The sequence below is a fragment of the Terrapene carolina genome, unplaced genomic scaffold (assembly GCF_002925995.2).
Source record: "Terrapene carolina triunguis isolate 2854851 unplaced genomic scaffold, T_m_triunguis-2.0 Scaffold66, whole genome shotgun sequence".
NCBI lineage: Eukaryota > Metazoa > Chordata > Testudines > Emydidae > Terrapene > Terrapene triunguis.
This window is the reverse complement of record NW_020664417.1, coordinates 49,947,531-49,969,704: the sequence shown is the minus strand read 5'-3', so window position 1 is coordinate 49,969,704 and position 22,174 is coordinate 49,947,531. Positions and strand designations below refer to the sequence as shown.

The following is a 22,174-nucleotide window of genomic DNA, read 5'->3' as shown; positions in this document are numbered from 1 at the left end:
AGTTGATAAATGTGAGTGTATTTGCAATGTTACTTAAAAAACAAAGTTTGAAGTTTCAAAAGTGTTTTATGCCAAAATAATGGCACAGACATAATAATCTGCAAATATGTTGAGGAAACTTATTTAATTATTTTTATATAGTTGAATATTTATATACAATTGTTCTTTAAAGGTGAAATCAAAAACTTTCTAAAATAATAAAGAAACATACTGCTTAAATTCCCAGTTCAGTCACATGCAAAGGGACTATTCTCAGATTTTAAAATATATTCAGAAACAAAATCTTATCTTTGCTAGCAATATTCCTTATGATCTATACATGTTTCCCGATCATACAGGAAGACAGACAAGATACAGTGGATGTGGTTTAATTAGGCCACAGCTTTATTCACTTAAATCTGGGAATACCTGGCAATAACTCATGCAGTGCAGATGATCTTTTTTTTCCTTAATCACTTCCACCTATTTGGGAAGACTGCCATCAGCGCTTACCCTCCCCGCTTGGATCCAGCCAATTACTGAGACCCTATTGCCCTCCACTCATCTGAGGGCAAAGGGGGGGGGGGCAGGAAAAAGGAAAGGGGATGGGTTCTCCCCAGTCTGTCAGATATTGAGTCCCAGTTGTGCTACAGTGTTAGCAATATTCCCTATCATCAGTACTTATTATCTGTACAAGAACATCCTTAACATAGAGAATACTGTGCATTCACTAGTAGATATTGGGTTATTACTAGTGTGTGTGTGTGTGTGTGTGTGTGTGTGTGTGTGTGTAATATTGCATCACTTCTGTTTGTCACAAAGTGAAAGAATAATTGATACTTTTGTTTTCTCCCCTCCTCCCCCCACAGATTAGGGTATTCAGGCCTCCGAACTATTCAGGCACTATTGCACTGGCTCTTTTAGTGTCACTTGTTGGTGGCTTGCTGTACTTGCGAAGAAATAACTTGGAGTTCATCTACAACAAGACTGGCTGGGCAATGGCAGCTCTGGTATGCCAACATTTAATACTGATATTTTTAAACATTTCAGTAATATTGTAGCAGTTTTAAATTTTTGTATGCAATGACAGGATGTAAATGCCACTTGCATAGTAATTTAGAAAGTACTGTAGTAATAAGTTTGTCAGAATGAGACAATATTGAATATAGACTGATAATATGAATAGCTTGGCTAAATCTGATGGGTGGTAAACGTTGCTAATTGGGGGGTGTATACAACTAAGAACTTTCTAATTCGTTAATTAATAATAATTAGCTCCAGTGTTGGTGGTGGTGAAATATGCAACTGATCACCTGATAATGATGGTGAAATGTTAAGGGAGGTTAGAGAGGCTACAAAACCAGAAAACGAAATGATAATGGGTGATTTCAACTATCCTCATATTAACTGAATATAAGTCTCCTTAGGGCATGGTACACAGAGAAATTTCTAGACACCATAAATGACTGCTTCTTGGAGCTGCTTCTTGGAATCCACAAGGGGGGAGAGGCAATTTGTGATTTAGTCATAAATGGAGCACAGGATCTGTACATGATGTAACGATAGCTGAACTGTTTGGTAATAACGACCATAATGGAATTAAATTTAGTGTCTTTGGAGGGAGTAAAACACATAGCAAAATAACTCCAGCACAGTAACATTTAACTTCAAAAAGGGAAATGACACAAAAATGAGGACACTAGTTAGACGGAAATTAAAAAGAGCAGTCACAAAGGTAAAATGCCTGCAGGCAGCATGGAGACCACTTAAAAAAAACATAATAGAGACCCAGACTAAATCACAGAAACAAGTAGGGAAACCAAAAGAATGTCACCATAGTTAAACAGCAGAGTAATAGAGGCTGTTACAGGTAAAAAGGAGACCTTTAAAATTTGGAAGTCAAATCCTAATGCAGAAAATAGGAAGGAGCAAAAACTTTGGCAGGTTAAATATAATAAGGCAGGCCAAGAAAAAATATGAGAAGCAACTTATTAAAGAAACAAAACCTAACAAAAACTAACAAAAAAATATTTATAGTACATCAGAAGCAGGAAGCCTGTCAAGCAGGCAGCGGGGCCACTAGTGACAAAGGAGGTCCCAAGGAAGGCAAGCCATTACAGACAAGCTAAATGAATTACTTGCATTGGTCTTCACTGCAGAGGATGTGGGGGAGACACCCACGTTAGAGCATTTCTTTTTGGGCAACAAATCTAAAGTACTGTCCTAATTTGATGTGTCAGTAGAAGAGGTTTTAGAACAAATGGATAAATTTAACTTTAATAAGTCGCAATGACCAATTGGCATTCACCTAAGAGTTCTGAAGGAACTTGAATATGAAATTGCAGAGCTACTAACTGTAGTATGTAACCCATCACTGAAATCAGCCTGTGTACCATATGACTAGAAGGTAGCTAATGTAGCGCTGCTTTTTAAAAAGCGCTCAAGAGGAGATCCTGGCAATTGCAGGCCAATGAGCCTAACTTCAGTACCAGGCAAATTGGTGGAAACTACAGTAAAGAACAGACACCTAGGTAAATATGATTTTTTTGGGGAAAGAGTCAACGTGGCTTTTGTAAAGGGAAGTCATGTCCTATCAGTCTATTAGACTCTGAGGGAGTCAACAGGCATGTGGATAAGGATGATCTACTTGAGATTGTGTACTTGGATTTTTGGAAAGCTTTTGCAAGGTCCCACATCAAAGGCTCTTAAGAAAACCAAGTAGCCATAGGATAAGAGGGAAGGTCCTCTCATGGATCAGTAACTGGTTAAAAGATAGGAAACAAAAGATAGGAATAATTGGTGAGTTTTCACAATGGAGAGGGGATCAGTGGGGTCCCCAAAAAATCTGTTCTAGGACTGGTGCTGTTCAACATATTCATTAATGAGCTGAAAAAGGGAATGAATAATGAAGTTGTGAAGTTTCCAGACAATACCAAATTATTCAAGATAGTTAAATCCAAAGCAGAGAACGAGTTGTTGTTACAGAGGGATCTCACAAAACTGGGTGACTGGGCAGCACAATGGCAAATGAAACTCAGCATTGATAAATACAAAGTAATGCACATTGGGAAAAAATAATCCCAACTTTCTTTCTTTCTTTCTTTCTTTCTTTCTTTCTTTCTTTCTTTCTTTCTTTCTTTCATATAATATAATATAATATAATATAATTAATATAATATAATGGTAGATTCTCTTTCTTGTTTTTTAATAGCTAATTTAGAACTTGGAGTCACCATGGATAGTTCTCTAAAAACTTCAGCTCAATGCACAAAAAAAAAAAAAAATGCTAACAATACATAATGTCACTATCTAAATCCATAAATATAATGTCACTATATAAATCCATAGTGCTCCTACACTTTGAATACTGTGTCCCATTCTGGTTTCCCCATCTCAGAGGATATAGTGGAACAAGAAAAGGTTCAGAGAAGGGCAACAAAGATGGTCGAGGATATGGAAAGGCTTTCATACAAGGAGAGACTAAAAAGATTAGGACTGTTCAACTTAGAAAGAGATGACTAAGGGGGAATATGATAGAAGGCTATAACATTGTGAATGGTGTGGAAAAAGTGAATAGAGGACTGTTACTTACCTCTTTCCCACAATACAAAAAACATGGGTCACCCAATGATATTAACAGGCAGAAGGCTTAATACAAACAAGAGGAAGTACTTTTTCACACAACACACGTTGCTGTGGGATGTTATGATGGACAAAGGTATAACTGGGTTCAAAAAAGAACTGGATATATTAATGGAGGATAGGTCCATCAATGGCTATTAGCCAAGGTGCTCAGGGACCGAACCCGTGCTCAGGTACCGAACCCATGCTCAGGGCAATCCTAAACTTCTGACTACCATAAACCAAGAGTAGGAGACACACGTGGATCACTCCATAATCTCTCTGTTTTGTATGCTTCCCTTAAATCTCTGGTATGGGCAGGATACTGGGAAAGATAAACCATGGTCTGACCCAATATGGCAGCTCTTATGTTCTTAACTTGGGTTAGTAGAGATGTATTTTAACCAAAAATATTGCAAAGGTTTCAAGTGGCCATTATTGCCATTGTATTGCAGCAACTTTTTTTAAAAATGCAAAGGAAGTGGTGGTAAGCTTCAGTAGTTAATGTGGAGATAGAATGAGTAACTTTATAATAAGGCTAAGGGTAATAAAAAGGTTTTTATAAATATATGAATGAGAAAGTGATCCAAAGAAAGAAGATCCATTAATAAATGAAGAAAGGGATAAAATTATATTTACAAATAGCTGAATAACTCCTTACTTTAAAAATCTGTTTTCAAAATAAGAAAGAGAGTAGAAATTTAGATGGTTAGATAAAAGTAGCTTTTGAGAGGAAAAACTCAAATAGAACCAGTGAGCTGATTTAGATTACTATATTCTAAGACATCAAGGAAATTAACAAACAATTTTGTTTTACCTCTCACACTTTATTATGGTTCATTGATTTATAAGTTGCCAGTGCCCAAATGGCTATAGGAGGCTTGGCAGAAAACAGTCTCTGCCACACATAGTTTATAATCTCAATTTTAGTTATGACCCAGCGAGCGAGCATGGAAAACTATAAGTAGAGCATGCTGGTAACTGCTCTCCCAAAAGTCTAACGTCTTTCCTTATCAAAACAATGGCACAAATATTGACAGGGGAAAAAATTGAGAGACAGATACCTATTGCTTAATTTTCAGAGTCACTAAGCATCAGCAGCTTCCATTGAATCAATCATAAATGGGAGCTGAAGTTGCCCAGCATCTCTGGAACATTAGGCCACTAGAGGACCCTTGTAGTATTCATTTATATAGAGACGATGTAGCAAGGTCTTAAAGCAAATTCTCAGTGCAAATTCCTCAATCCCAGAAGTATAAATATATAGAGGCATCATCCTTGAATTATGGTTGCTGATAAGTAACTACAAGTTCCCTTTCCAGACAGGTCTGTTTTACTGCAACAGTGGACAGAAAACGATAAATATATACATACATAGATTTTTAAAAAGGAAAAAGTGATTATAGCTCGCCCCACATATTTTAGCAAGGAACAGGGTGAAGTAACTTAAGGGGTCTAGTTTTTAAATTGGGGCAACCCTTTGTGCTTCATCGTAAAGAGAGATAATGGCTGAAATGGGAACAGAATCTAGAGGTAAAATTCTGGTTCCATTGAAGTTAATGGCAAAACTTCAATGGACTTCTGTGGGGCCAGAATTTCATCTGAGGCATCCAAAGCTCCAGTCCCCAATTCTAACACCTTTTGTACCAAAGAAAATTGGGCTTGCTATATTTTGTACTAATTTCATGTGTGTTATTTCCATATTGCCACCATTTTTATTAAAATAATTATTTTTAGGTATGGTAATGAGGGAGCTTAAATTTCTGAAGCACTTCAGTCTAATTGCTACCACAGTCCTAATTAAATTCCACAACAAGGATTACTTAAATTATTGGCCTACTGTAACAGCACCACAAAAATAGGTTTTTAAGAAAGTAGATTCTAATTCACATTGTGGCAGAAAGTTTTACAAGACAGCAATATGCAATAAATATTTTTCGGTTTAGAACTTGAGCCATAAGGATGTGCAATCTTTTGAATGGACTAAATGCATCTGTGATACTGGCAGATGAGGCACCAGCTCATGCCAAGTCTGTCATGTCTCAACTGAACACGGACAAATACATAGCTGGAATCAGTCTGGCTCACATGTATGTTAGTATTGTTAAAGCAGGTATTAGAATTATAAGAATGTGTTTAGTGTTTAAACTTTATGGGATGCTTGTGAGTTGCTGCATGCATTAATCTCACTTATAAAATCTGTGTTCCACATTGTAAGGTAATATTTAAGCATTTGTATTGTAAGCCTCTGTGACTGTGTAAATCACCAGACCGGAGAAAGATATAAACTAGTGTAAAGAGTTGGTCTCCAACAGAAGGTTTTATGTCCTGGCCAATGAGGAAGGCCCATCAAACCAGACAGACTACTGTAAAACATAGAGAGAATAAAAGACTTTGTTGCTTTGTCCTCCCCCCCCCCCCCCGAAGAGATGTCATACAAGTGAATTCCTCTCATCAGCAGAGTTCACAGCTGAGAGCACATAGGGGTGGGCATGAGGGGTGGGAAGGGAATAAAAACCCTTAACAAGAAATCTTGCTGCTTGAAATCGGGGGGAGGGGAGGGCAAGGTTTTTAGGCATAAGCAAGGGATCCTCAGTTGCTTAGCTGGTTTAGCCCTAAAGACCATATAGTGTTTGCTTATTATAGAAGCTACAATTAGCTTTTGAAACTTAAGATTGTAACTTATTTGTGTATGTATGTTTACCTGCTTTAACCTTGTGACTATCTCTCTTGATTCCTTTTCCTACTTTATTGGCTACAAGCATTGTCTTTGGTCTGAGACCTAAGATGCAATTGACCTGGGTAAGCGACTGGTCTTTTGGGACTGGAAGTAACCTCAATATTGCTGTGATTTGTGGTGTAAGGAACCATCTGTCAGAAAGGTACACTTACCTGGGTGGCAAGACAGATAGGAGTACCCCGGAGGAGTGCCATGCTAAGGCTGTTATAGTGCCTGAGGAGTTTACACTTGGTATTTGGTTGGTGAAATATAAGTATAAAACTAACAACCAATTTGGGGTTTGTGCCCTGCTTCTTAATAGTCTGCCCTGAGATTGGTACTCACGCTCGTATGTTGTTGCTTGGACAGCTTGACAGTTTCCATATTAAATTTACAGTGTCAGACAGTCTTTTTCTGGAATCAGTGATATTTTTTATTCTAATTTCCTAGGCCAGTGTTCTCTATGCACACATCACCAGCTTGACTTTTTGTTTTGTTTTATTCCATAATTCTGCAGTTATTGTGTCATTATGGTTGAAAGACTATAGTTGAAACAGAGTTAGTCCAGTACCATGGAAAGCTAGTATTTCAAGACATAAATAAACTCCATTTTTTAACCTGGGTTCTCTTAGAGAATGTGCAAGATTAAGGAAGTTTAAAAGTCTAAAGAAAAAAGTTTCTTGAAATGATTACATGGTAATCCTACTAGTGATTATCTACACTTAAATTTCTGATCCTGATTTAGTAGTCTTCACTCACATGATTATACATTATATCATAGAAAGGTTCCTAGTTCTGCTTAACCGTAAGGCCTTTTGTCATTTCAGTCCCATGAGACAGGATGAAATCCAAATGTGAAAAGGTAAACATTGCAATAATATCTTCCTGAGTCTGTAGAAAGACAATTACCATTATTCTCCTTCCATTGATAGCTTTGCTAAGTAGTAATAGAGTGTATTTAACAAGACTTTTCTAATTTTTACTATTGATATTCCTAATCCTTTTGGCAGCCATGAATCTGACAAAAATCTGGTTAATTTTATCCAGCTGCTGCTTGGCAACATTATGATCAGTATCAGTCAAATATTTGATATATTCACAGAAGAGGAAAACCAATGATGGATACCAGGCATGTGAGAGGAGTACCAGAGACCGCTCTCCTCCCCTGTAGAAGAGGCTTGAGGGGGGGGGAAAGAGTAAAGGGGACCACTCCCCCCCTTACAGCAGCCTTAGAAAGTAATCTTTGCAATCATAAGAACTGTACATTTTATTTTTCTTAATCATATTTTGATAGACAAATATGAAAATCATGGTGGCTTATGACTTGCCCTGGTGAATGAATTTGTCAAGCCGAGTATGTAATTAAGTAGATATAATCAATATGGTTAGTGACTACATAAGCAACAACATACGACAGCATATACTTGAGTAATGCACACCACTAATACTGTATCTAATGACAATCAGTTTCGCATGTGTAGCTAACACATTGATGAAGACAAAAATGATTGAGGTGACAGCTCAGTCTCTTCTTCCTTATCCTATCCAAATTACTTTTTACTGGTTTTGTTTGTTTGTTCTATGCTGTATCTAAACATAAATCTCCATCCTGCAATGGGATCTTCCAGCACTGAACCACACAGTTGCCTGGGATCCCATTGACTTCAGTAGAACTCCACATGAACAAAAGTTTCTACATGAACAGATCCTTTTGCAGGACTAGGACCTTGGGTTGCAAGCTCTCTAGGACAGGTATGAGTTCTTGTTCTTGTTCTATAAATGCCTAGCACACTTTAGGCGCTATATAAATACTAATAATGTATATGCATCTTAAAGTGCATTGTAGTTATGCATTTTGGTATTTTTATTTGGTGCTTAATAAATATTAAAACAGTCAACTACTTTTTCATAAAAGGCCTTGAAAAGGGAATGTTAAGATGGCAATAGACAGTGTCTAGATAAGTGTGGTGAGTCATGCCTAAATCATCCCTTACAGAAGTGCTGAAGCAGTTATGAAGCATATAAATAATTAGTAAACACTTTCAAAAGTAGTCTGTCTCGTGCACATTTTTTCTCTTTAAGACATTTAAAAGCTAATTTACTTGGGGCAACCTGGCAACAGATATAACATCTGCAGAAGGCTCTCACTTGAGAAGGGAAATTTGGCAGTTATGCCTGGTCACCATTGGCAGCCCTTTTTGAAGCTGATGCAGAGCTGAAGAGGGAATGGAGCTAATTTCAAACAGTAGTTTTTGCAACTCTGCTCAAATTAAAAAAAATATAGTTAACAGTTTTTCAAACTGCCTTTTGAAAATGCCTTCTCCAATCCACTAGTATCTTCAAAGAGGAGACATGCGAATTTGTGATTTGTTGGGACTTTTGTTGTGCTGCGTGTGAGGTTTTTTTTAAAGAACATTTAAATTATTCTTCACACCAAGCCATATCCTTCTTTGAAGCCGTTTTTATACTACACAGACTTAAAAGTATTGAATCAGTTAGATCTTTCCAGTGTGAAAAATTGCATTAAAACTTCTTTTCTTAACCTACTCTGGAGGGGGTGGGATGTGTGAAAGTGATCTCCTGGTTTGTATGGTTTCTTACAGTAAGTAGGAAGGTAGTCTAAGATGCTAACTTTGCCAGTCAGACTTATCCAAATAACCTGTGTATAAAACTAAAATGAAGAAAAAAATACATATTTTTGATTTACATCTGTGCTGGATTATCCTTCATAATGGATATAGGGACATGTTCTTTTGTCACTTATAATGGTCATTTGGATTTTCACTTTGTGTATTGGAGCAGAATTTGGCCTAAAATCTTTGTCTTTTCTTAATAATTTGAGAAGCACTATCATTTTAGAATAACAGTAGAACATAATTATATATGCCTTATTTTGTTTATTAGCACATAGTGTTTGCAGGGTCTGGCTCAGTAGAAGTTGAGTGGCTTGTTATCAGAAGTCTCAATTAGATTTTATTTGATTTGTTTGTTTTATAATAACTGTATACACCTACAGTTTTTTGCTTTTGTTTCCCAGATCTTTTTGTTTTAATTGGAAAAGAACAAATACATAGGATTTTTCCTTAACATTTCAGTTAGGGGAGAGGGGGGAAACAACAACACAGAAATTAGTAATTCCAGTGACAACCAGCAAATGGCAAAAAATAAAACATGACCATAGTTTTTAATAAAACATTGCCTGGCACACTTAAGGGCTTTCAGAGCCACTAAGGTTGTCTACAGTGCAATGTAAGCCATTGGTCAGTGGAAGTCGAGTCAACTTACCTTGGGTTAGAAAACCCAGGGCTTGAGTGTTTACACTGAGTGTTAACCCTAAATTAAGAATTTTCTAACCTGAGCTCGAACCTGGGGTTCTGGCATCCACATTGCAATACTTAGAGCTGAGTCAAACCAACCATATCCCAGACTCCCTAGCGCCCACCTGAAATGTGTTCACGCTAGCCCTTTGACCATGGTGCACTGTGGGAAAACCAGACTGTCCACTCTGCACATTACAGCAAGCTTGAACATTCTGCTGAGTAGTCATTTTTGGTCAATGACAGCTACCAGAGCCAGAAACATGGAGGCACTTTCTGAAGAGTTTATCTTGCTTGTGTGTTCATTCCTGTGTCAGAGAATGGGCAGAGCTTTTGTGAAATGCTGATGAACATTTCAGCAGCATTTTCTGATCCACCAGAGGCACCTGACACAGCCTATGAGGGAGCAGGAGGAGGAAAAGGCAGAGGAAGAGGAATACTGAAACTGGCTGATGCTTCTCAATATACTTGGTACAGTCTCCGATGCCCCCTATGTAGACCATGCTTCTGAAGCAGGGCCACAAGCATAGACTGGTGGGATCACATCATCATGCAGACCTGGGATGACCAACAGTGGGTCTAGAATTTTTGCATGAAGAAAGCTACATTTCTGGAGATTTGTGAGCTGCTTATCCTGACCCTTTAGCACAAAGACACAAGCATGAGGCCACCCCTGCCAGTCCGGAAGGCATGCTATAGCCATATGGAAGCTGTTGCAGATCAGTTTGGTGTTGGAAAGTCAACTGTGGGTAAAGTGGTTGTGGAGGTTTCTGAGGCAATTAGGTGTGTGGTTTACCCCAAGGTGGCAGGCATAAAAGATATGCCTGAAGTAATTGCTGGCTTTGAGAGAATGGGGTTTCCAAACGGCTCTGGGGCCATTGATGGGACTTGTGTGTCCCTAGTTTGCCCTCCTCAAGGAGCACAGAAACCACAAGGGTGCTACTCCATTGTTACGCAGGCCCTCGAGGACCACAGAGTGTAATTTATGAACATTTCCGTAGGTTGCACTGAAAAAGTTCATCATGCCAGGGTTTTTCACTGATCAGGAGTCTACATACATGGACAAGCTGGGACACTATTCCCACTAAATTACATTGTCATAAATGGAGTTACTGTCCCCACCATTATTCTGGGGAACCCCACATTCCCCCTTTTGCCTTTGTTTTAAAACCATACCCTGATTTTAGAGGCCCTGGCAAAAGATGGTTTACTTACACTCTCAGCAGGTACAGAATAGTTGTTGAATGTGCTTTTGGCAGATTGAAATCCCGTTTGAGATGTTTACAGACCTATTTGGATGCCAGTGTCATCAATACTGTCTGCATCACTATGGCTTGCTGTGCTCATCACAATGTTTGTGAAGTCAGAGGCGAGCCATTTCCCCCTGAATGGAGCTATGACAGTGAGTGTCCTCTGAATGGGTACACTCAGCCACAAAGTGCACTACACATCTGGAGCTGGATGCCCCCAGGCAACAGGAGACAGGGATGCTTTGTGCTCTCTCATTGTGGACTTGCATGGCTCAATGGAAGAAGGGAAATAGCACCTTTATGAATGTGCTTGTGGTATGGGGACTCATTGATTGTGGGGAGGAGTAGGGTGCTTGGAGATGTGTGCAGGGGTTTTAGTGCCATGCAGTGTACTTAAGAATGGCATGGCCACTTACGAAATAGGGGTTGGGAGGTTATTCACAGTAAGGATTGATGTAAGGAAGTGATTAAAGTATGAATTGTTATAGGTAATTATATTGAGGGATAGTTTTTGCATACTAATTCCTAATTGTCCCTAATCATGTGTTTACCTTTATTATTTTGAATACACATCATATGATGTGAAGCAGTCAGAGAAATGCATTTTCTTGATTAAAAAAAGAACTTTATTTATAAACATGTACTAGAAAAGTACAACATTCACCCATTCCCAGGCAGGCCATTACCACACCAAAACCCCAGTAACAACGGTACCTTACAGAAAAATAAAAACATAAATAAATATGTGTCTGATGAAGTGGGTATTCACCCACGAAAGCTTATGCTCCAATACGCCTGTTAGTCTATAAGGTGCCACAGGACTCCTTGTCGCTTTTTATAAATAAATAAAAACCCAAAGTGCATGAACAAGTGCAAACAGTGAAACCATGTACAAGACACAAGCCCCCTACTGTGGCATGTCCCCAGGCCAACTATTCTCCAGGGGCCTGGAATAGGACAAAACACAGAGGGTTATTGTCTCAAATAGCTTACTGCAGCAACACAGAAAAAATACTTGTGGAATTTCAAGGACATAAAATGATACTTTTACAAACTGAACTTTAATATATTGCAAGAAGGATGCCACAGAGCACAGAAGCTCCCTGGACACAGCCTGGTTAATCACAGTGAAAGAATTGCAGGCCCAATGGTTAGTTAAAAAATGCAAAGCTGCTTTTTTTATTTTAGAAGGTTGCAAAACTACTTAGGTTTGGGGGGCAGAGCTGGGGGAAACTTCTGTCAGTGGCAGTGTTACAAAAGCGTTTTGTACGATTTCAGGCCTTCCACATTTTGGAGAACATAACAGTGCTTGTGATGCCCAACTGGCAAAGGGAGATGTTATTCCAAGCTGCTGGTGGGAAACCTGCAGGGTATGCAGGTGATGAATTCAAACGTATAGTGACTGAACAGCATAACTATGAGTGGTGTGGTATAGTCAGCTACCAAGGTGGCCCATGAAAATATGCCCTTCCCTGAAATATGACTACCTATCTGGAGTTCCTATCTGGAGTTCCTGCTTCAGAAAAATTTATCAGCACTCAGCTGTCAGCCCAGGATTGGGTCAGAATTCATGAGGGAATCAACAGGATGATGTGTTAGCTTCTACATGGCTTAACCTGTTATGACTACATGTAAACATGTTGAAATCCGAAGACTAACTCCTCCTCACCTTCAGCACATTGCTGGACAAAATTTCAAACCATAAACATATTTGGAACAAATGATTTTGTCACCTCTTGACTGCATGGACTACCTGTAACTGAAATGGACTATATTTATGAATGCAACACATTTCTGCATACACACTCACAGAGTTCACTGTTTACAGGCAGCTCAATAGACTGTAGATGGTTACAGAGGCACCTATCTACAGGCATGACAATATAATGTTGTTATTTTCAAGAAACTGCAATGGCCCTAGCAAAAATCTGTGTCTTTCTAGTAAAAATACACTTTAATGATGTTTACTATTTTCATGTCCCAGTCACCATTTTGAACTCCATGTGGTGGGGGTGGGGGCAACAATGCTGCTGGCATACAATCTGCCACTAGTGGATACATGCTGCTAGCTGGTGATTCTCAGAACTTTTGCATTGGTTCATAGAGTGGAAATCCCTCCCATTGCTCTATTAATAAACACAAAAATGGAGCCAGAAACTTAGCGGGCTCAGAAGTGGCTTCTGTCCAGTCTGTGTCTGTTGCAGGCTCTGCAGTGTGCTGTTCCTTCGGGGGGAGAGGCGGGTTAGATCAGCTCCTCTGGGTATGGACCTAGAATCCTCTGCTGCTGGCTCACATCAGTTCCTATGCTGGTTTTCTGGTACTCAGTCTTGAGCCACTTAATCTGCTCCCTGCACTGGTTACTGGTCCAGTAAATTTGAAAAACTTCCAACTTCTTCATTATTTGCTAGTATGCATGGTCATTTCTGGTATTCCTAATAAAATCCACACTTTTGCTGGCCTTGCACCAGAGATCAGGCTGTGCTCCCATGACCATGAAGCAGCACAATTTGCAAAAGGCTTCTTCTGTTCAATTTCCATTGCAAACACAGCAGGCTTTCTGATGGTGTTTGTAGCTCAGTGGTCAGAAGACAATGGAGGGGTTAATGCTGACTCACTGAGTGGCTGCAGTACACCAAGAGTGGTTGCTTCCATTTTCAACAGAGTAGATTTAAGATTCTTGTGATAGAGAGGGCAAAGGAAGTTGGCCCATGGGATTGTGGGATACATTTTGCAGGACTCCCAGGACCTGAGTCAAGCAGGGCTGTGTCTACACTGCAAAGTGATAGGGCTCGAACCTTGGATCAGGACTTGACCTGGACAAAGACCTTGCGTGCCTTCAGTGTTCTGGGACCCTGGGTCCAAGCCCTGGGTTAGCATGATTTGTGAATGGAAGGGGGGTTAGGCTTGAGCCTGAGTGTGAGCCCAATCTTACATTGCAGTGTAGACATACCTTATAAAGTCCTGGTAAGAGAGCTCATACACTGTAAATGAGCTAACCTTTGCTTGTGCACCACAGCTCTCTGGCCTTGAACTGTCTGTCCTCTGCTGAGGCCACTTATGAGTGGTTAACTACTACTTAGAAATTGAGCACAGCCCCTGCAACTGCATTGCTTTTATAGCTTCCATGAGACACAGAGGCAAATTTGAGCTGAATAGAACTGATGGCTTTTCTGAAAAAAAGAATAGTTGTAAAATGAGTTGATAAATTATTGAATATAGAAGAAATTAGAAGATAATACCTTGATGCATCTGAGTCACCCCTTGATTTAAATTATTACCTTTTTAAAATAGACACAAATGTTATTAACACTTCTATTTCTCAAAGTTCATGAATGCATCATTAATTTTTATTATTCCTGTGCTACTGATGGCACCAGTATCTGCAGTATTCTGTTTGTTCTTAACCTACTAGGGACTCTAGTGAGTTGCTTTGTATTGTGTAAGCGCACAAAAATTTTAATTAACTTCAAAAGGCACAGAAATTGGTCTTTCAAGCCTGTGGCAGTTTTTAATAACCTCATAGATAGTACTTTTTACAGTGCTACTTGTTAAACATAGCCAGCGCCTCTTGTACAAAGTGACACAGCAGGCCTAAATTATGTGGCAAAACCCCAAAAATATGTGGGAGGGCCAAGAATAGAAGAGAAACTCTCCTTACAATCCCTAACAGCCTGCTTCTACTATAGACCTTCTTCCTATCTATCAAGCCAAACGGGGTGGGCTCGGATACACTCAATGAAGCCACACCAGGTGCATAAGTATACCCGGGTTTATTGCCAAAGTATAATAAGCTTCCCAGCCTTCATGCGTTACTAAATACGTGCTTTCCAGCAAGCAAGCAAGCAAGCAAGCAAGAATCAATGCTTACACCCCTCCTGCTATGGGCAGTCACGGACCCTCCAGCCTTGTCCTTGAGGGCTCGCAGCAGGCTCTGCTCCAGTGTAGGGAATTCCTGGGCACCCACAAGGCCTAGGTCTGCGGGTGAAACTGTTCGTCTAAATCAATCCTCATAGCCATTTTTATCACCATTTCCTTCTAAGGGGGGGCATATTCGCCCACAAGCAGGCTCTGGCAGGAGACACTGCTGCTCTCCAGTCCCACACTCAACACTCTCCGGCCTTCCTTATCTCTTTACTTGTTTATTCAGTCCAGTGGCTGCAAGCCAGCCCGGCCGGTCAAAGCCAGTTCACTACTAGCTCCCCCCGAACTATGCTGTAACAACAGCCCAAGGTAACTTGCGGTGAGCCCCAACAATATCACAGACCAAGCTAACTCAGCTTGGCAAGTTCCCAAGTGTCTCAGCTGTCTGCTGCCGCAACTAGGCTCTAAGCTTCTTTTCTTCCTTAAGTGGCATGTAGCAAGCAGTAAGTGAAAGGAATTAGTGGAGGGGAGGTTCCTGAGAGTCCAAAATGGGCAGGGCTATGCCTAAGGCTGCTGCTGGGAAAGTTTGCCAAAGGAGAGTCCCGGGTCTGCTGGAGCTTTGTATAGGTACGTTCCCAGCTGACCAGCTCTTAGAGCCTTCAAGGGAAAAACAGCCCTGACCTCCTCCTCCTCTTGCTAAACTGTCCTGGTTCCATTTTGACAGCGCTCCTAAGATGCACAGAAGGCAGACATTTTGCATACAAATTGTTCCACAGATGGACGAAAATGCAAATATAAATGTGTAAGACAAATCACAAATTATGTGTTATTCAGTGGGAGGGAGAAACCTGGAAAGCTATAATTCTGGCACAGGCCTATGGATGATAATGGAGAGTAAATCAGATAAATCCTTAGGTGTGTTTGAAAATCCTATCTGCAAGATTGTACAGCCATATAGAAACAAAGAGGCCAATGTGATTTGGAGCTACATAATCAGAAGTATCAAATATAAATGTATAATATTTATAAACATTAAGAGTGTGCTTGGAATATAGTATTCTGTTTGTATATTTTACAAAGTTTGAAGCATATAAATGCCAATGATAAAGAGGATTTAGTGACGCATGGGTTGTGGCAGTAATGGGATGAATATAAAGAGCAAAACGAGCCTGAATATCAAGGAAAAAATTACTGAAAGCGAGATCCATACGATTATTGAATGGTCAGTTAAGGGAAAGGTGGAAGCCCTGTCTTTGGGACATTTAAACTTAGACTAGACAAAAAGCTCTAGAAAATATACTGTAGAAAACAAAGCTACATTGATAAGGGACTAGATGATCTAAATATCTTTTCCATCTCAAATTTCTATGATACGGTTTCACAGTGAAACCATTTTATGCTTACATTTATGTTTATCAGATTTTTCACTCATTGCTTCAGATTTATAGATGAATGATTAACAATACTTATTCAACAGGATAAGCACATTAAGCATCCTGGGTGTTGTAAAATATTCTAGACATTCTAACATTGGAGTCAAACTTTAAGTTGCCATGGCTTGCCTGTGCAAGCCAAAATTCCCTGCTTGGGGAAGAAAAAGTGAAGCAAAAGTGATATTTTAATCTATACAGAAAGAAGATCTGGTAGGCTTGTACAGTATTCTACTAGACATTGTTCTCCTGAGATTCATGACCCTTATTGTGTTGTTTCTGATGTTGTATAATAGCCCCGTGCTACCTCATTTTTGTGTACATAAGTCAAGTCTACAAGATTTAATTATTTCAAAATTCTGGCTTTGACCCCCCCAATAATGCTTTTGCCAAGATTTATATTTGTAGGCTATACATCCATTTTCACTAGAAATGGTCTGTAAAGTGAGACTTTACATAGTCTGCACCAGACTGTGGATCGTCTTGCCTGGTTATTTGTCAGATTCAGTCCTTGATAGGTAACAAAGAAACATTTTGAATCATTCAGCTCTTAAATTAAACCCAGTACTGTGTCAACTTAGTTTTTATTAAGAAAGAATAAATTTTAATTTTAATTGGAAATAAAACAGATGAAAAGAAACAAAACATCCACATTCTTCCATTGGAATCTGTTCAGGGAGTGGATCCCCCTTGAGTGGCTCTTCTCCCTCCTGGATGCACCATCTTCTTCCTCATTTGGACCACATAGAAGGCATTCTAAAGGCCTGGATACACACTGAGGGAGGGGGCGGAGACTGGGTATAACAGGGGAAGAGTGGGCAGGCTAGGAGGCCGGCCATGGGAATGGATAATCCAGAGCATAGTGCATTGAAATGTAAATTTCATTATTGAGAGAGGCCATTTGGGTGAACCATCATTTTATTAACATTTCCTCATTTAATAAATTTAGTTCAGTTATTGTGAATAAGTTGGTCTACATTTGAAGAAAAAATTACCTTATGGACTTCTTTCTGTTGGAAATTACTACATTGTGAGGAGGTATATTTCTGTATTTATATAACAGTTAAGAAGGACTAGAGATCTGTGGTTTAGCTTTCAGTTGAGAGATTTGTTAAGAAAAAATTTAAATATAAAAATATTTTACTCTATATAAATTAAATTATACTGTCCTCCAATGTCTTTCTCGCCCCCCTTTTGTGTTCTTATCTTCAATCTCAACTTCCTTGTTATCTTAATGTCTTAAAAACATCTGCTAGCTCCTGCATGACTCATCAGGGGAATCACAATAGAAATCCCTCAGTAGGCTGCATTAGCAAAACATGAAAATAACTGTTGATTCTCTTTCTTCAGCAATAGAAACATAGTACCCCCCTGACTTCAACGTCTGATACAGAGAGGTGCTGAGCACCGGAAACTGGATTAAGTCCTGTTAGGACTTAATAGCAATAAACTTTGGTTTGATATATTTTATCAAATTGTAGATATAAATGTATATGAAAAAGCCCTTCACATACCTAAGATTATTAGCAAAAATGTGGCTCTTATTTATTTTGGCTAAACATTTTTAAAGTGTATTATGTTCCGTTATGACTCCCCTGAACCAGTCTTATATTTTAAGGCCCTGATCCTGCATGTTTTTAACTTTAAGTACTGTGAGTAGCACTGCTGAAGTCAGTGAGAGAGTGAGGGTCTAATTCCTTGTTGAGCTTGCTGCTTTAATTCTTGTAGAATGTTATTATGTCCTCTTATTTAATCATTGTCATTCAGCCAAGCTATACATATTTAGGTTGTGTGCAGAATGTCCATGCTGCGAACATAGGAGACATGTTTAGACTTTACAAATTTTCCCTTTCTATTGCTCTGTTTTCTTGTTAATCCAAGGAGCAATGCTGGACTATCTTCTTTTTCTCTTTTTATTTAGCGTCAGTGATTACTGATATGGCAATGGTTTTTATTCTGTAGATTCTGAAGCATTGCCTTCTGCAAGAAGTAATGCACATTATTACATTTTTTCTTAGATTCCAAACGTAACTTCACAAGTCCCTTCCTATAGGGAATTTCATTTTTCTATAGACTCCATCATAGTTCTTTGTCACAGGTATGTAAATCAGAGTTCCATAGGAGATTTATCAAATTATTTCTGAAAATAGGGATGGAGCTTTCTTTCAGGAACGTTTTTGGTGGCAACTCTTTCCATAGCATTGCATAAACCTGGAACCAAAGATGTTTGCTAAGCACTTGCCTGAAATCTGTTGTACTAGGTAAGAGACTGAGGTGACTTGAAGAAAACTTGTATATTTTTCTAAGGGCTCGTGTACACGTACAGCACTATAGCATTGCAGCTGTGCTACTGTAGCACTTAGTGAAGACACTACCTATGCCAATGGGAGAGCTTCTTCTGTCAGTGTAGGTTCTCCATCTCCCTGAGAGGCAGCAGCTATGTCGACAGGAGAAGCACTCCCATTGACATTGCACTATCAACACTTGGTTAGGTCAGTATGTGACACTACACCCCATATTCGTCATAGTAATATTATTATGATATGATTATGGTATAATTATGATGCATTTTGTACAAGATGGGTCATGTAAGGTGTCATTGGAAAGTTATGATTTGCTGAATATGATTATTCTATGTGAATGCATGTATCATTTTTGTATCTGAAGTTATAAATATTGACTATGTACCTGTTATATCTGTATTTCAAATGTGACACCCACTAGGCAAAATGCTTCCAGCCTAGACGGCTGGTTATGAAGGACTATTCAGGGTAGTGGGTCATTAGGAAAAAACAATAGGCCTTAGAAGACACTTATCCCCACCTGGTGAGCCTTCCTGAGAATGCTCCAAGCAGCCTATAAGTAAAGGCTGAATTTTCCATACCCCTAAGCAATGTAGTTATACTGATATTTTTTAGTGTAGACTAGGCCTAAGAGTGGTAAGAAATTTACAATGAGCCCCTGCTACTGACATGGAATTGTAGAAATGTAGCATTGGAAGGGATCTTGATAAGTCATCTACTCTAGTCCCCTGGGGTTTTGTCTAACCTGTTCTTAAAAATCTCCAATGATGGAGATTCTACAACCTCCCTAGATAATTTGTTACAGTGCTTACCTACACTGTCAGTTAGGAATTTTTTTCCTAGTATCTAACCAAATTTTTTCTTGCTGAAATTTAAGCCCATTACTTCTGTCCTGTCCTCAGTGGATAAAGAGAACAATTTATCACTCTATTCTTTATAACAACATTTTACATACTTGAAGACTATTATCATGTCCGTCCTCAGTCTTCTCTTCTCCAGACTAAACAAACACTGTTTTTTCAATCTCATGTTTTGTAGACCTTCAATCATTTTTGTTGCTCTCCTCTGGACATCCTTTTATTTGTCCACATCTTTCCCAAAGTGTGGTTTCCAGAACTGGACACCAGGGCCGGCTCCAGCATTTCTGCCGCCCCCCCCCCCCAAAAAAAGCGATTGCGATCGGCGGCAGCAATTGGGAAAAAAAAAAAGCCGCGATTGGCGGCGGCAGTTCAGCAGCAGGTCCTTCGCTCCTAGAGGGAGTGAGGGACCTGCCGCCCCCGAATTGCCGCAGGTGCCGCCTCTCTCTCTTGGCCGCCCCAAGCACCTGCTTGTTAAGCTGGTGCCTGGAGCTGGCCCTGCTGGACACAATACTCTACTTGAGGCCTTGTCACTGCTGAGTAGAGTGGAAGAATTACTTCTTGTGTCTTGTTCCTGCTCCTACACCTGAGAATGATGTTCACTTTTTTTCAGCAGTATTATATTGTTGACTCATATTTAGTTTGTGATCCACAGTAACTCCCAGATTCTTTTCTGCAGTACTCCCTCCTAGGTTTTTATTTTTCATTTTGTATTTGTGTGATTGATTATTCCTTCCTAAGTAGAGTACTTTGCATTTGTCGTTATCAAATTTCATCCTATTTATTTTCAGACCATTTCTCCAGTTTTTCAAGATCATTTTGAAGTCTAATCCTGTCCTCCAAAGTGCTTGCAACCCCTTCCAGCTTGGTATTGTCCACAAACTTTATAAGTGTACTCTCTGTGCTGTTATGCAAATCATTTATGAAGATATTGAATAGAACCAGAGCCAGGACAGATCCCTGTGGGACTCCACTCAATATGCCGCTTCAGGTTGACTGTGAACCATAGATAACTATTCTCAGAGTGTGGTTTTCGAACCAATTGTGCACTCACTTTATAGTAGGTTTGTCTAGGCTATATTTCCGTAGTTTGTGTATGAGACGGTCGTGTGCAACAGTATCAAAGGCCTTACTAAAGTCAAGATATAACACATGTATTGCTTCCCCCCCCCCCCACCTACAAAGCTTGCTAGGTATCAAAGAAGGATATTAGGTTGGTTTGACAAAATTTGTTCTTGACAAATCCATGTTGACTGTTACTTATCCCCTTATTATCTTCTAGGTGCTTACAAATTGATTGTTTGAGTAGTTGCTCCATTATCTTCCCAGGTACACCTCTACCCCGATATAACGCTGTCCTCGGAAGCCAAAAAATCTTACTGTGTTTATAGATGAAACCGCATTATATCGAACTCTGCCGGAGTGCGCAGCTCCGCCCCCCCGGAGCGCTGCTTTACCGCGTTATATCTGAATTCATGTTATATCGGGTCACGTTATATCGGGGTAGAGGTGTACCAAAGTTAATTTGACTTGTCTGTATTTCCCTGGGTTATCCTTCCCCCCTCTTATAGCTAGATACTATATTTGCCCTTTCCAGTAGGGCCTGCTGACTTTAAGACATTCAGCTTGTCTAAGTAATTCTTAACTTGTTCTTTCCCTATTTTAGCCTCAGCTCCTACCCCATTTGCACACTGATGTTCACTATGTTAGTAGTCAGATCACTGCTAAGCTTTTTGGTGAAAAGCTGACACAAAAGGGGCATTTAACACTTGGCCATTGCAGCATTTTCTGTTATTGTCTTTACCTCCTCACTGAGTAATGGGCCTCCTCTGTCTTCCTTTTGCTTCCAATGTATTTGTAAAATGTTTTCTTGTTATACTTTATGCCTCTAGCTAGTTTAATCTTGTTTTGTGCCTTGGCCTTTCTAATTTTGTCCCTACATGCAGGTGTTTTTTTTAATACTGAACCTTCATAATTTGACCTAGTTTCCACTTTTTGTATGACTCTCTTTTGAGTCTCAGGTCATTGAAGATCTCCTGGTTAAGCCAGGGTCATCTCCCTATTTGTCAAATCTAGGACAGGCTCTGACCTAGTCACTTCCTCCACTTTCTGTAATGACAAGTTGTCTGGAATACATTCCAAGAACTTGTTGGAAAATCTGTGCTCTGATGTGTTATTTTCCCAACACATGTCTGGGTAGCTGAATTGCCCCATCACCACCAAGTCCTCTGCTTTGGATGATTTTCTAAGTTGTTTAAAAAAAAGTCTCATCCACCTCTTCGTCCTGGTTAGGTGGTCTGTAGTAGATCCCTATGATGACATCACTCTTGTTTTTTACCCCTTTTATCCTTACCCAGAGACTTTCAACAGGTCTGCCTCCCACTTCTATCTCGATCTCAGTGCAGGTGTATACATTCTTGATATACAAGGCAACACCTCCTCTGTTTATTCTCTGCCTGTCCTTCCTGAACAAGTTATACCCTTCTATACCAATATTTTACCCTTGTGAATTATCCTACCAAGTCTCTATGATGCCAATTATGTTGTAATTCTGATTATTTGCTAGCATTTATAGTTCTTCCTGTTTATTCCCCATACTTCTTGCATTATTATACAGCATCAAAGATGATCATTAGATTTTTCCCACAATATTCCCCTCCATATTGTCTTTCCTTTTCCCCTACTATAATTGCCCATTTTCCTTCCCCAGACTCTGACCCTTCATCCAGATCTCCATGTTCTGGAATTTCCTGTGTGCTTTTGTCTCCTGCTCCCATCAAACTTACCTTAAAGCCTCCCTCGCTGGGTTAGCCAGTCTGTATCAGAGCTATTCTTCC

The 22,174-nt window shown here is 39.5% G+C and overlaps 1 protein-coding gene across 1 annotated transcript in view; it reads left to right on the top strand.

Moving 5' to 3' along the window:
• TUSC3 (tumor suppressor candidate 3) overlaps positions 1-22,174 on the top strand; it is a 272,148-nt gene that overhangs the window by 130,315 nt on the left and 119,659 nt on the right. Inside the window, exon 5 of the mRNA XM_024192953.1 lies at positions 849-989. Coding sequence (XP_024048721.1) covers positions 849-989 — 141 coding nt within the window. The remainder of the gene's footprint in view (positions 1-848; positions 990-22,174) is intronic.